Below are 14,721 nucleotides of genomic sequence, written 5' to 3'. Positions count from 1 at the left end.
CGCAGAGTAAATCAGCTAATCACATGATTTTGATCCGTAGGAATGCTGCATGCAGTAACATTTCGTAAGCTTTGTTTTGCCTTGGGAATGTTAAAGAACTGATGACGTACATAAGATCAATGTTCAGCATTCTCTCTGGTTTCCACCATTCAGTCGTGCACAGAAAAGTATGGGACAGAAAAGTAAGAGTCCCATGGAGTCACACGATATGCTGAAAGTGGGGTGGGCCAATTTACTATCACGGAATTCGAATATGTATGATATGTGCGTTTCTGGGCCGTGTGTACAGAGTAGTAGTGAAAAATGTGCGACGTCTCCCATAGAAGTTTCTACGGCCCAGAAACTCGCATTTCACTTCTACTAATGAAAAAAGGCGGACTTGTTTGCGTGCAGAAAATTTTTTTATGGCTTTCGGGAACGTCTAAAAGTTTTGAGAAAATGAAGAGAAATTAACACTGTGTGAGTAGATCAGATCCCAAGAGCATCTGTTGATGATGAGAGAAGTTCTCAAAAATTTCTGTTTTGTCTCTTGTGGATTTCTTAACCCATTCATAAATTGTGAATTGTGTTTATTTGGAAAATACCATTGGCAATTTCTGATGAAACGTAATGATGAGAATGAATGCGATTTTCAATAGATATAGGCAACCATATGAGTTTTTTCTTTCTTTCATCTCCAGTCAATGTAAGGACTGGTTCAGTTTCTAAAGAAATTTGTTTTGTGTTATTAGTATCTCTTAAAAGCATTTTTTATCATTTTAGGGGCATTTTTTCGATTTTTGGGGCCATTTTTTTATGGTCATTTTTCAGGATTTTTAAAGTCAACAACATCTGGGCACTGATGACCCACAATACCCAAGATTTTTACTTTCATTAGGGAAGTTAGCGCTCTCTATTGGCTCAGCAGAGTACAAAGATGAAATAATTATGTGTAATGTTTTTTCTGTATTGAAGATAACTTTAATTCTTTAAAAAGTTACCAGTACCTACTCTCAAATATGTCTTAAAGTAGTTACGTGTTTTCCATTAATTCCAAAGGTTTCATTTTCAATAAAAACCATTATGTGTGTAGTGGTTGATGTGCATTAACAGTTGGCGAGTGAAGCGTAATATTCGATTAACATAGATAAAATAGATTCGATAATTCATAGACATTAGATTAACACTAAAAGTATTTCTTGCATTTATTCAAAATTAATCATAAATTCTAGAAGTATTTCTTGCATTAATTCTGAATTATGATAGCGCTGGAATTATTTCTTGTATTTATTCTGAATATTGTTCGGTGCTGGAATTATTTCATTTCTCCATTGCATTTATTCTGAACATTCACGGGTGCTGGAATTATTTCATTTATTCTGAACATTCACGGGTGCTGGAATTATTTCATTTATTCAGAACATTCACGGGTGCTGGAATTATTTCATTTATCCATTGCATTTATTCTGAACATTCACGGGTGCTGGAATTATTTCATTTATTCTGAACATTCACGGGTGCTGGAATTATTTCATTTATTCATTTATTCTGAACATTCACGGGTGCTGGAATTATTTCCTTTATTCATTTATTCTGAACATTCACGGGTGCTGGAATTATTTCATTTATTCATTTCTTCTGAACATTCACGGGTGCTGGAATTATTTCATTTATTCATTTATTCTGAACATTCACGGGTGCTGGAATTATTTCATTTATTCATTTATTCTGAACATTCACGGGTGCTGGAATTATTTCATTTATTCATTTATTCTGAACATTCACGGGTGCTGGAATTATTTCATTTATCCATTGCATTTATTCTGAATTTTCATGGGTGCTGGAATTATTTCTTGCATTCATTCTGAATTTTCATGATTTTTATTTTCTGAATTTCGATTCCCTCCTCTCCCGCAGAATATACAAAATTCGGGGCTAAGGGGGGCCCCGAAATTATCAAGACGCCTCTGGCTCCGCGTCTGGTAAGGGCGGCCTAAAAAACTATCATATTAAGCGGGGAAATTTAACATTGTCTCTGTATGAGAGAAATTTTAGTGCCGGAGGATTTTGTTCTTTTAATCGAGCCGATTCTCTCTCTCTCATTTCTCTGTAATTTTTCCATTAGTTCTGAATTTTCAAAAATTATGGAATTATTTCTGAGTTTTCCTTGATGCTGGAATTATTTCTTCTATTAATTCTAAATTTTCACATTGGTGCTGCAGTTATTTATTTCAATTATTTCTAATTCATCAATTTTAAAATTTCCATTAGTTTCTGAAATTGTTCCTCTCATTTTAGTTTAACAATCAGGTACATCCAGTGTTGAATTTTCACCAATTTATTGTGTTATTTTCTATATTTAATTGTGTTTTCAAAATTATTTTGTATTGATATTTCTCGGCATTCCTGTATAGCAGTGGCTCAAAACTTTTGTCGCCCACTGCTCCCTTGCCCAATTCATGGTTCTTCTGCGGCTCCCTAGTAAGTAGTTAACAGTTAGTTTTTAGTAGATAGTTTAGCAGATATTTTCACTTGTAAAAGAACCACTTCAAAGCATAAATAGTTGTGGGGGGAAGGCAAAATAATGTTTGACGGGCGGCTGAGTCCTGTTTGCCCCGGACGGCTTAAGTTATAAATCCTAGTTACGGCCGTGACCCGGGATCTCATACCCATAGGGTACTCATACCTAGCCCTTCTTTTGGACCCGTATCTAGCCCAGGGCTCCAGAGATCGAACTTATTTATAAAATGTTTGCTCATTTTAAAATTTAATTTTGATTTAAATTCAATTCGATACGTAGAAAGGCTCTCACTCTTAGAAGAGGGCAGGCCACCCCGGATAAGACCGGAAAGCCACGAGAAGGAAATATGGTCCGAAGGGGGCCACTCGCGGACTTTTGCGATGGGCTACCGTTCCTAACCCCCCCTCCCCCCCCAGCACCCGCGATAGGAACGGAAGCAGACATCTTCAGATTCGAATAGCAGGCAGGCACCTGCGAATGGAATGAAGGCAGGCATCTTCAGCCGCGAATGGAGTGAAGGTAGGCACCTTCAGCTGCAAATTAATTGGAGGCAGAGATCCTTGGCTGCAAATGGAGCGGAGGCAGGCAACTTCAGCTGCGAATGGAGTGAAGGCAGGCATCTTCAGCTGCGAATGTAGTGAAGGTAGGCAACCTCAGCTGCGAATGAATCGAAGGCAGATATCTTCAGCTTCAGTTGAAACAGAGGTATGTGGTCCGAGAAGCGACTTGTTGTGCAGGTGCATCCGATCACCCCATATTTTACGGGACAGACCGACCAATTTACCTCATATTCAACGTTAGAAATGAAAATTGAAGGTCACTTGTCCCACGGACAGTGAAAACGAGAGCCTACTGGTCCGCAGATATTATGAATGGTCCGCTAAACGAAAAAACGAGAAGTAATTAAAAGAAAAACACCTTCGCATAAAATGCAAGTGGGTGTTTTTTTTTAGCATATTCAGCAATAAAGAAGACATTTTCAGATGTCAAAACTGACTGGTGACGTTTCCCGCTACTAGTCTCGCGGACCGCCGGAATTTTTGTTCCCGGTGGTCCGATTGCTTAATCACTGGGCTCGGACCACCAATGATTTCGAACGCTGATATTATTCGGCTTCTGGGAGGTGCGATCGTTCCCATCGCCCCACTTCTGGATTCGTGCTTGCCACGGACTAAAAAAGGGAGGTTGAGAAATACTTACTGGCTTAGAAAGATAGTGATGCAGAGAAGAGACATTCGAAGAAGAAGGAGAGAAGGGGAAAGAGAAAGAATAAACGTACGAGCTAATGGTACTGGAAAAAAAGGATCATTTAGTAAGAGGCGGAACTCAATACAAATCACACGACAAAAAATAAAATAAGAAGAGCACCCGTGCCACCACAACCCACAAAAACAAAACAAAAAAACTACATAAAGGAAGAACACATCATCCTTTTCCAAAGAGAGAAAGGGAAAAAGGCAACTTTCCAACTCTTTCCCACGGCACTCAATTAACTCCACCTACTTCGACTACTCCGTCAACCAATAGCAGACTCACACCGGTCCCGACGAACCACAACTTCCCCGTCAAGTAGTACCTCTAGTTCTCTGAGCCAATCAGGACTCTCCCTTTCCCTCTCTGGCTCCTCCTCCTCCGTCCAGCTTCAGTAGGAGGAGTTAGTTTTTTTTCTGGGAAAGAAGTAGTTATTCTAAGGGCGGGAGAGTAAAGTACTCTCCGTACTTGGAACTAGAGGGAGGCAAAAGTGAGTGCGAGTACTTTTTCCTCTTGTTGTTGCTGCTGCCTTTCCCTTCCATCTACTGCGCATACTGTACTGTACCGCCAGTTATTGGCAGAAGTTTCCTCGAGGAAGGATATTCCAACCACACCATCCATCCACCCGTCACTAGATTGAGTAGTTGGCAGTACACAGAACCGTTTCAGTCCACTGTGCTCTTCTCGTAGTGTGTAAGTGCGCGTAGTTTCCTCCGCGGCACTGCATAACAGTTCGGCAACTCGATCCACTGGAGTAGTACCTTTCGATGCGGATACGGTACTACATACTCTCGCTCTGAGCTGTATCCGAGTTAGCTCGGGAAACTAACCTGATGCGGACGGATGTCGATGCTTGACTGTTTTCGGATTTTGTAGTGATATCTCGATTATATTATCAAGTTTGGAGTTATGAAGAATGTGTTATAATTATATTTACGCTACTCGTTGGTAATTATTATCACGTACTGAAAAGCGTGTAGTTGTCTACTAGAGGTATTATACCAACAACTATGAGTAACCACGCTGATAGATTCCGGGGAAGGACTGGACTTTTACCACCTGGTTTCAAGTTCTCCGGATTCCAAGTGAGTATGATAACTTGTTATCGTTAATACAGGAGGGGCTCGGGGCCCAATTTTTTTTGGACCCTATGAGCCCAATGCGTATTGATTAAAACCTCGATAATGGCTCTGGGCCCGACTCCCCTAAGTATAATAATTCAGGCTTTTTTTGGATAAAAAATATGGAAACGCTAATCGCCTAATTGTTTTATAATGTCATTTTTACTCTATTAATGAAATTTTAATTGCAAGATAATACAAAGAGAACTGATAATTTTACTATCAACTATAAAATACATAATAATAGATTATTAACAGATTTTTGTTTATTGGTTGATAAATAAATAAATAAAATTAAAATAAGAATAAAATGGAATTTTTTATTTTGCGGTGGTTTCACTCTATTTACTGATCGTTCTTGTGCTATCCAGGTTGAAAGAAAGCACTGGATAACGTACAATACACAATAGCTGAGGTAGAGTCCAGTTCCGTCTTAAGGGCATCATGGGCCCCCCCCCCCCCCGAGCCTAGTGATTTTTCTGAGGTCATGCCTGACCAATTTTTGAAACTTTCAACCGGTTCTAGTTTTTGTGAGGGCCCCTTTTCTCTTGAGGCCCCCCGGGCCCCATGCGTTAAGACGGCGCTGGTAGAGTCGTGGCGCGAAAGAAGCAGGTTGTCAGAAATCCAACAAAAATCAGTATTTATGTGGGTGACCCGTCGGAATATCCTTCCCCCGAACCTCTCACATCACTATCAATGAAATTAACATTGGCCCGCGTCACCACCAAACCAAATATCTCGGCTTGATAAATAGACAAAACACTGAGCTTTCAAAAAGCACAGTGTAATAAAAACAAAGCAAAAATTGCTTCAGTAATGATCCGTCGCCTCTTCAGTGCCAGATCTACACTTTCGATCAACAATAAGTTAACAGCGGTTCTCAACCTTTTTCGACTCGCGGAGCCCTTTTCAGTACATAATTTTTATGGCAGAACCTTGTAGGCCTCTCTTATTTACTTATCTATCAAATTTACTGATTCGTTTTATTTCCTCCGAGTCGCCGCGGAGCCCCTGGAAGTTGCACACGGAGCACCGGTTGAGAACCGCTGCTCTATAAAATGCTGATCCGCACCCCACACTCCTGTATGCGTCACCTGTGTGGTGGATGTACAAAAAAAAAAAAAGAAACACTCGGGCGTCCGTATCAATTTAGCGGACGGAATTCCAGAAACCGGGCCTTGAAGGAGGGGTCTGAAACCAGAAATTATCCTTTCAGTCCCGCATCACCCTACTCACACACAACAACGACACATGATAACTAATCAACTGAATATTAATTACTCATCAACAGCAATAGCCAGTGAGGGTCGAACAACACCTGCCTGTGTGTTATTAGGGCCGTATAGGTAAGTGTTCCTCAAACGCCAGTACGTGAGAATTTCCTACCGGTCCGCCAAATATTTCGCCGAAATCACATGACCGCTACACAATTTATTCAGCGTGAGTTATTTCTCCCATTTAAATTCATTTTTGCCGGTCCGCAAACTATTCCTGATTATTTTAGGGGCTCAGTCCGCAAATATTTTCTCCCGTTAATATATTTATTTTTTGCCAGTTCTCAAACTATTTCTCTCATTGAGTTATTTTTTGCTGGTCCGCAAATTATTTTTACCAATTTATTTATTATCAAACATTTTTTTTTTCATTTACTCATTTTTCGCCGGTCGTCAAATTGTTTCCCACATCTGCAGTCGGTCCCGGTTATAGCGTAACCATTTCGGACGTTTTCCCCGACTTATTTTTGTGGTTCCAACTTTGAGTATAATCGCCATTAAGATTTCCCGTTTAAAGCGTTTTCCCGCCCACAACGGTTTTTTGAAAAACGCTATAAGCGGGACACTGTATTTATATTTTGCTTAATATTTCCCCTTATCTGTTTTTTCTCGTTTTTTTTTGTCGGTCCGCAAATTATTTCTATCATTTCTGCCGGTCCGCAGGTGTGAAAGTTTGAAGAACACGGATATAGAATAATTATAGAAGACCCTAGAATTGTAGGTTGGTGTCACCAATCTCTAGATCAGTGGTTCTTATCCAGGGGTCCTTGCAGAGGTTTCAGGAGGGGTCCGTGAGTTGGATAGGAAAACAGTTAAATTATTGTTTTATATTAAATTATGTTCCAAATGTTTTCCTGAGGGGACGTCCGCCGTCTCCATCTTATTAGTAAGGGAGGGCCCCCCCCCTGAAACATGTTGCATTTAAAAAAGTTACGGTATGATTTCGATTCATGTTGCACATGATCCCGACTGAGCTCTATGGCTTTATTTTTTTTTAATGGATTGATATGGATCCCTCGCGGTGATTCTGTGAGACCCTAAGCACAGGGCCGTATTAACTGTATCATGGGTCCGAGGGTAAAGAGATTTTTCGGGGGGGGCCCCCGCGGGAAGTACCAGCAACTCAAATTTAGAATCATGCATGTTGCAAAATGTGAATTCTTACGTCTTATAGATAACTGTGAAAATAAAATATGTAGAGAAGAGGTCTTCAACCTTTTCTAGTCGCGAGCACCGCTTTTACCCATCACCAAAGGAAGAGCACCTTAACGGCAAGCTTGACCATACTAATGCACGGAATCGGGATGATTTCAATCCTTGAATACAGTTTGTACAAGGAACCTTGATCAAGTGCTCGCAAGCATCAAATCAGACACGGGCATTGAGCACTCTGGGTGCTTCAGAAAGCACCACGGTGCAGGGCCGCACCGTAACAATATAACCTTAACTGTACGAATGTGTGTAGTCGTCGCATGTTCTTGGTCATGTTATAGGAGATCATGCTCTTCGTGCCACAAACTTGTGTATATTCTCAAGCACCCACAGCAACACCGGCTCTGACGCCACGGGACGCGGGACTGTTTTAAGAGTATCGTTGGCTCCCGCGCAAAGGGATTTTTCAGGCCCTCCCTTATACGTGGCTAGATATTTCTGCCTTCCGATTTGCATTCTTACTCTCAAAATTTCTAATCAGATCTCATTTTCATGAGGCCTTCGGGCCTTGCCGGGAGGGCCCAACGTCAAGACCGCACCCACTGAACTCCTAGAGGCTGTATTCCAAAATTTCTCTAAGTTATTCGGCCTGCTTGAAGACCCTATAACAGAGGTCTTCAACCTTTTTCCTAGACGCGAGCACTGCCTGCATCCATCATCGAAAGATGAGCACCTTTTACCGCAAGTTTGACATACGTCTGCATAAAATTGTGATGATTCTAATCATTGAATGTAAATTTGTACAAGGTGTTTAATTAGGACGGTGATCCAGTGCTCGCGAGCACGAAATCGGACACCAGCATCGAGCACTGAGTACTTCGTAACAGTATTATGGGCCCCTGGGAAAAAGAATGTCCCTTGGGAACTTCATCATCCTGCCACAATCAACGTGCGAGATTGTCACGAGGACCCTGCAACCGTGCACCTGGAGCCCCGAGGTTGACGACGGATTTCCGGGATATAGCTCGAACAGCTGTAAATGGTTCATCATGAACGGCTAACAGAATCGAGGGGGGGGGGGGCCTTCAGTGAAACACAAAAACAAAAATACCCAACAGTTCCCATGACGTGGTTCGCGGATCGACCGAGACCATTTAATTTCCCACATGAGCGCCGATCGATTTCCATCGTCTCCCAAATTAATCAATCGACTTAATGCTGATTCCGTGTCGATTTCGTTCATTTCAGATGCATTTTGTTTCCCACGAATGAATTTGAAAGGACGGTAAGGATTTTTCCCCCCTTAGAAAGGGAAAATTTTCCCCATTTTTGGGGAGAAAAACTACAAACAAAACTTGGTTCCCAGAAAGAAAGAGAGACCAAAACTTACTTATGCAGATTCAACCGGCATTTAGAAATGAGACGGGACATCATTAAAGTAATGGGACTCCAGATTCCGTACATTGGAATGAGAGAGAGAGAGAGAGAGAAGCTTCAATTTTAAATTGGATTGGAGAGCTTCTAACTTTGTTATAAGTTTCATAATACTAATTATTGGAAAAAGAAACGCATTTAAATTTATTGAAACCACTTAGAAGAGCCCCCTCCATAGTGGGGGGTCCAAGGTTTGGATAATTTTGAAAACACGGTCGAACGAACCCGCTTATAACGAAGTCGGAAAAAGCATCGAAATTCTTCGTTATAGGCGAAATTCGTCGTTACATCCGTACCGGCTTGAATAACGATGCGCTTTTAAGCAAAATATAACATTTTCACATGCATTATTGAATAATTCTTAAAATGAAAATTGATAAAAATTACATTTTTTAAATTCAAAAATCAATTTGATTAAAAAATTCAATTAAAATCTCATGAAATTGATCGAAAACAAAAATGTGTGTCAACCATCGTATTTGTTCCTCCCCTCCCTCTTGACATTTTTGTGGACGTTTTCCGTTCAAATAATTTTTGCCAAATAAGCACGCAAAAAATGCAATTTCTTTTCTTTTAATAAGATACTGGAGAATGTTTTCAAACCATTTAACACTTTAAGCGGTTTTTGAAATGTTCCTGATCAGCATTAAAACTGCCACATTTGAAATTGTGAAACCTTCCCAAATTGCCACGCATTTTTCAGGAATTTTTTTCCGATTGCAGAGCAGATAATTGCTTCTTCTCCCCCCTCCCCAACAAAAAAATTCGCTGCGCCCATCGCTTTTGTTTCCCTCACTATGATACAAAAACAAGTGTGTGGCTTTCTAGGGAAAGAAATACTTTTTATGGGGGGGGGGGGATCTTTTTGTATCATTTATACTGAGAGCGTATATTTCTTTTGCTCTTTTTCTCGCTTCTTCTTATTACAAGAGCTGACTCCGCCCATTGACAGTTGATTGGTTTGGGGGTGGGGGGATATTGCAAACAGGTTTTATTGAAAATACAGATGCATCTAGTTTTTAGAAGACGAAATATATCTCGGGGGTGACAGAATATGAAGCAGATCAAGTTTGACGAATGTCTCGGGATTGCCGATCTAAAAGGGTGCAGGGGAAAATATCGAAAACTTCGGTAATCCCAATTTTTTTGTTTTTACCCTGATACCTTACTTTCTTTTTACATTTTTCGCTTTCAACCAACTGCATGGCTAAAACTTTTGAAGCAATGAATTGGGGATGGGACGAACAATGATTTGGTCGAATACCGAATATTTTCGGCTAATGTTTTTGCCGAAAACAGAATATTTTCGGCGGCCCAATATCAATTTTCTCAAGATTCATCACAATTATAAATAAACTTGATGTTTTTAACCCCTTAACTGCCGCGGCCAAATACGCCTTTAATCTTTATAATCGGAAAAGGGTGGCACTGGGGAGCGAATCCGTGTAAGATTTCGTCGTAAGTTACGGGAATTAATTAAGTGACATTTTCAAATAATTGATAATGCATTTTAATTATATAATTTATTATTTAAGTAAACATTAAAAAACTGGTTATTGAATTATTTTTATTGCCGTGGTACCGACGATCAAATTTAACGATGTTACATTGTATTTTAAAACTGCTTACCGAATCGATTTTTTGTAACACTTGTTACAATTTTACTATATAATATATACTTTTATAATTATACTTTAAATAATAAATTACGTAATTAAAATGCATTATCAATTATTTGGCAATATTATCATGGCAATGAAAATAATTCAACAACCAGTTTTTTAATGTTTATTATATAATTTCTTTCTCTTAGTACTTTTTAAGGGGAAAAATTCGGATAAAAGGGCCGAAAAACAGCCGAATATTCGTCCCGTCTCTACAATGAGTAGCATTTTGCTCTCGAACATTAACAAAATTAATTTTCACACGATGAAACCGTCATAACTAACGTCTGGATCTAGCTTGGGAATGGCAAATATGCACTATGCACTAAAGGTGGTTTAGAGGTTAGATTCTCTTGGGGATAAATAACCTCGATCCTTTTTTAATGTTTTCTGGAAATAAAATAACATTGTATAACAGAGAAAAGAAGGAAAATGGGATTTTGTAGTACCCAAAACAGTCCTATACACTAGAACAGTGGTTCTCAACCTGGGGCCATATGGCCCCCCTCGCGGTCCTGGGATATTCTAGTGGGGGGGCCACGGGAGAAAATCAGAAGAAAGGTGATCCACGACAGGTGGTGAAGGGAGTCATAGAGAGCTGTGAAGAGAAAAAAGCTTTAAAAGTGAAACATGGTTGAACAAAATATTGCTACTTTCAGAATTCATCAGATCCGTTCATTGAACCAGGGTCATCTTAACCATCGGGTCTATGTGGGCATGACCCGGGTCTTCATGTCTATAATGGAGGGAGAGGGGGGGGGCTGCACTATATGGGATCTGGATCTACTATGATTTTCATCTGTTACTTCCAACTAGGTATGGAGGGCCACCAGAGCAACGGTTGATATGTTGGAAGGGTCGATTTATCGTGCATGTTCTATGGATCGTACCGTATTTTACACAGACTGGTTTTTAACATACAATTTGATTCCTGGGAGAGATGATAATCCGCCGTTTTTGAGTCCGTGCCTAGCCAGGATTCCAGAAATTGATCCGATTTATTAAAATTTCATTCATAATCAAAAAATAGAAAGTATCTCAATCTTTGATGAGGGTAGAGGGGGCCCTGGACAGGACAGGGGGGGGGGGGCACGAGAAAAAAATGTGATCCATAGGGGGCCATGAGCTGAAAAAGGTTAAGAAACACTGCACTAGAACGTATTCCAGGGAAAGAAAGGAGACATCATATCAGTTGCAGAAAAAGGTAAATTTACAAATAAGCAGATTTAGGTAAGATTACAAAGAAAGTTAGTGAAAATTCCATGTTTCAAAATCGGCCTAAAATTCGTTCTAGGCCACGGGTTTCCAACTGATGTTCCGCGGAACCCTGGGGGTTCTGTGGCAGTTTCTTTGGGGTTCCGCATTATCAAACGCCACGGAACCCTTGAAAATCCTGGATCGCGGAAAGCTTTCAAAGAAGAAAACATTCTTAATGCTGATATTCGCAAAACTGTTCTTTGAACTGAATTTTAACGAGATAGTGTCACGCTTAAAAAAAAATCCGGACCACTTGGATGACTAACCTAGAGAATGTGGAGGCATGAGAGTGACCAAAAGAATGACATGGTGAGTAAGGGAGGAAAACAGTGAAATAGAGGGTGTGAAAGCATGTGAACAGCCGAAAGATAGGTGACTCAGAGGCATATTTACGGAATAGGAGGGGGGAAGGGCTGAACAGGTTATAGTCCGGGGGGGGGGGGAGGAGCTAATTTGGAGGAATGTATAGTCAAGAAAACTAGACTAAAATGAGTGCGTGAATGGTGGCAAAGTAATTTGTGTGTGTAGCTCACAGGCCGCAAAACGATAATCCGCATCCTGAGGAGAGGGGGAGGCAAAGCCCTCATCGGAGTGGCCAAAGTTTTGTGGTCCTTGTCAAATGGTCGAATTTCGTGGGAAAATGGGGCTGAAATTAGGGGAAAAATCCTACTGAGCTGAATAATTTTTTTTTATTTCGTGATACCAAGGATCCGTTTTATTTCCCAGATATATAGTGGGCACATTCTCTTTAATTTACACCTGCACAGACCTGTTGTTTCTCTGCACACAAAATTTCGATATCTGTGCGGAATGAAAATAATATACTACCTCATATACACAATACAGGGAAATTTTTTCTTTTTTTGCGCTGAAGTACTCTCATTCTCAGTTATTCTCAGACTCTGAATGTCCATATTTTGTAAACTTATTAACCATGATAAAATGGTTCCTTTCTTAGTTACGTTCGTTCATAACCAACAAATGGGTAAAAAGAAAAAAATTACCAGTCAAAATATCCCTTTTAGAAAATGACTATACGGTACAGGATGTATTATACAGGGTGTTCCCTGAACTCATGGGCACCAAACTTTAAGGGAAGGTATAACACACATAAAGAAGCAATTTCTGTATAGCAATGTGAGGTCGGAAATGCAAATTGCTAGTGAAAAAACACGAAAAATGCTGGAATAATGAAAAAGCTTTTTATTTACGTTAATAATTAGTGTAATAAGTGCTCAAATGTGCTACCACCAACATCGATACAAGCCTGGCAGCGTCTACCAAGTGATTGGCGAACTCTTTCGAAGATGCCAAATGTCTCATGAAGCGTGGCGTGGTGGTTGCTGTCATGGACCCGGGTTCGAACCCGTGGGAGGATATAGATAAGATATTTTCCCTAACGAACTTGAAGCGACCACCAATAGACAGCGCCTTCGCTTCCAACCCACCTCATTAATGGCAGTAAATTGCAATATAGTGATATGACCAGAGTTGGTGTTTCATGAACAGTTGCAGCAGCGACTGAAAGTTTTGCAATGAAAACATGGTCCGCATCAGAGTTTTTTTCCGCCAACACTTTTCATTTCCGACCCCACATTGCTATACAGAAAAAAATGCTTCTTTATGCGTATTTTACCATCCCTTAAAGTTTGACCCCATCGGTTCAGGGACGCCCTGTATTGAGAAGCATCATTTCAGTGGAACCCCTTCTGCCACAACTGTTTATGATCCTTCAAAATATGATTGGTGAAGAATAATGTTGCCGCATGAAAAAACAGTATATTATGACATTAATAAATATTTTTTAAGCAATAATATAAATTGAATTATCAAGTTTACTGCAAAATTTCAACAGTTGATGTCTGTGTGCAGTATAATAATGTTAGTAACACGCGCAAAATGCAATCCTCATTAGTTTCGTGATTATAATCAAAAAGAATATAAACCGACAAAAAATTTCCGTTCTATATGCTTTTCGATTATGTTCACAATTAACCAAAGAGAGGTTTGCTTGCGAGTAATTAACGCTATTTTACTGTACGCAAACATCAGCTGTGAATCAAACTTGATAATTCAACTAATATTATTGCTTATATAAAATATTTACTAATATCATACCGTATTGTTTTTTTCATGGGCCACATTATTAAAAAAAAAAAACAGTCACCCAATTGCAATCGAATAATCATAACAATCGCGTTTTTTATTTGATAGGTGGCGCAAGGGGTTCCAGCTTGATGATGTTTTCCCAATTTAATACATCCTATGCTGTATAGTTGTTTTCTGGAAGGCATATTTTGTGGTTGATAAAATTTTAATTTTACCCGTTTTTGTTGGTTATGGACAAAAGTCACCAACCCAAGCACCGCGCACGTAGTGTGGTGACCAAGAGGTACGGGAGTGCATATTAGAGACTGGCGACGAAAACAATTGTATTGCTTTGTTCTAAACTGCACATACTCGAGAAGCGAGGTGAAAGAGAGTCAGTTGCCACTCAAAGAGGTGTGCGATTTGAACAAATCTGTTTGTTTTCACCTCGATCTGCTGATTTTCGCTATCTGCTGATTTGGCACGTTTCTCCCTTTTTTTTTCTTTCCGTCTTCTCCGGGGTCATCATCATCATCATCAAACCCTTACATTTCATGAACCCTTTTCCGATAATTTTCTCTACCCTCTTCCTCTTTCACTATGTGCGGACATTGCTTCCTCCCCCTCTTGTGTATTTTTTTTCCCTTTCCAGTCGCAATTCTTGTCTCACTCTACCTCTTCGCTCCACTACAAGCGCAGCATTAAAAAGGCCCCATTTTTTCATGGTTCATAAGTTTGCAAAATATGGACGTTATAGTCTGAGAATGCTTCTACGTGTTCATAGAGTTTTTGCTGCGGACCTATAGGGACACATTTGTTTTTGGATAAATATTCAAAACTTTGTTCCTCATTATCATCAAAGGGCTCCGCTAGACATGCTTATAATCATCAAGGGGTTCCGCTAGACATGCTTATAATCATCAAGGGGTTCCGCTAGACATGCTTATAATCATCAAGGGGTTCCGCTAGACATGCTTATA

General features: G+C 39.9%; 1 protein-coding gene across 2 annotated transcripts in view; it reads left to right on the top strand.

The window, feature by feature from the left end:
• Positions 1–4,215: 4,215 nt before the first annotated feature.
• The window catches only part of LOC149063755 (E3 ubiquitin-protein ligase Rnf220-like), an 83,669-nt gene continuing 73,163 nt past the window's right edge, over positions 4,216–14,721 (top strand). Inside the window, exon 1 of one of the 2 annotated variants that reach the window (XM_089255645.1) lies at positions 4,216–4,836. In XM_089255645.1, the coding sequence (XP_089111771.1) occupies positions 4,762–4,836 (75 nt within the window). In that variant the 5' untranslated portion in view covers positions 4,216–4,761. The remainder of the gene's footprint in view (positions 4,837–14,721) is intronic. The other variant, XM_089255644.1, reaches the window with a different exon arrangement.

The sequence above is a fragment of the Pholcus phalangioides genome, unplaced genomic scaffold (genome assembly GCF_987345545.1).
Source record: "Pholcus phalangioides strain wild (caught in Gottingen) unplaced genomic scaffold, Ppha-v1.0 ptg000043l_1, whole genome shotgun sequence".
Lineage (NCBI taxonomy): Eukaryota > Metazoa > Arthropoda > Arachnida > Araneae > Pholcidae > Pholcus > Pholcus phalangioides.
This window is presented reverse-complemented; position numbering and strand designations above follow the sequence as displayed.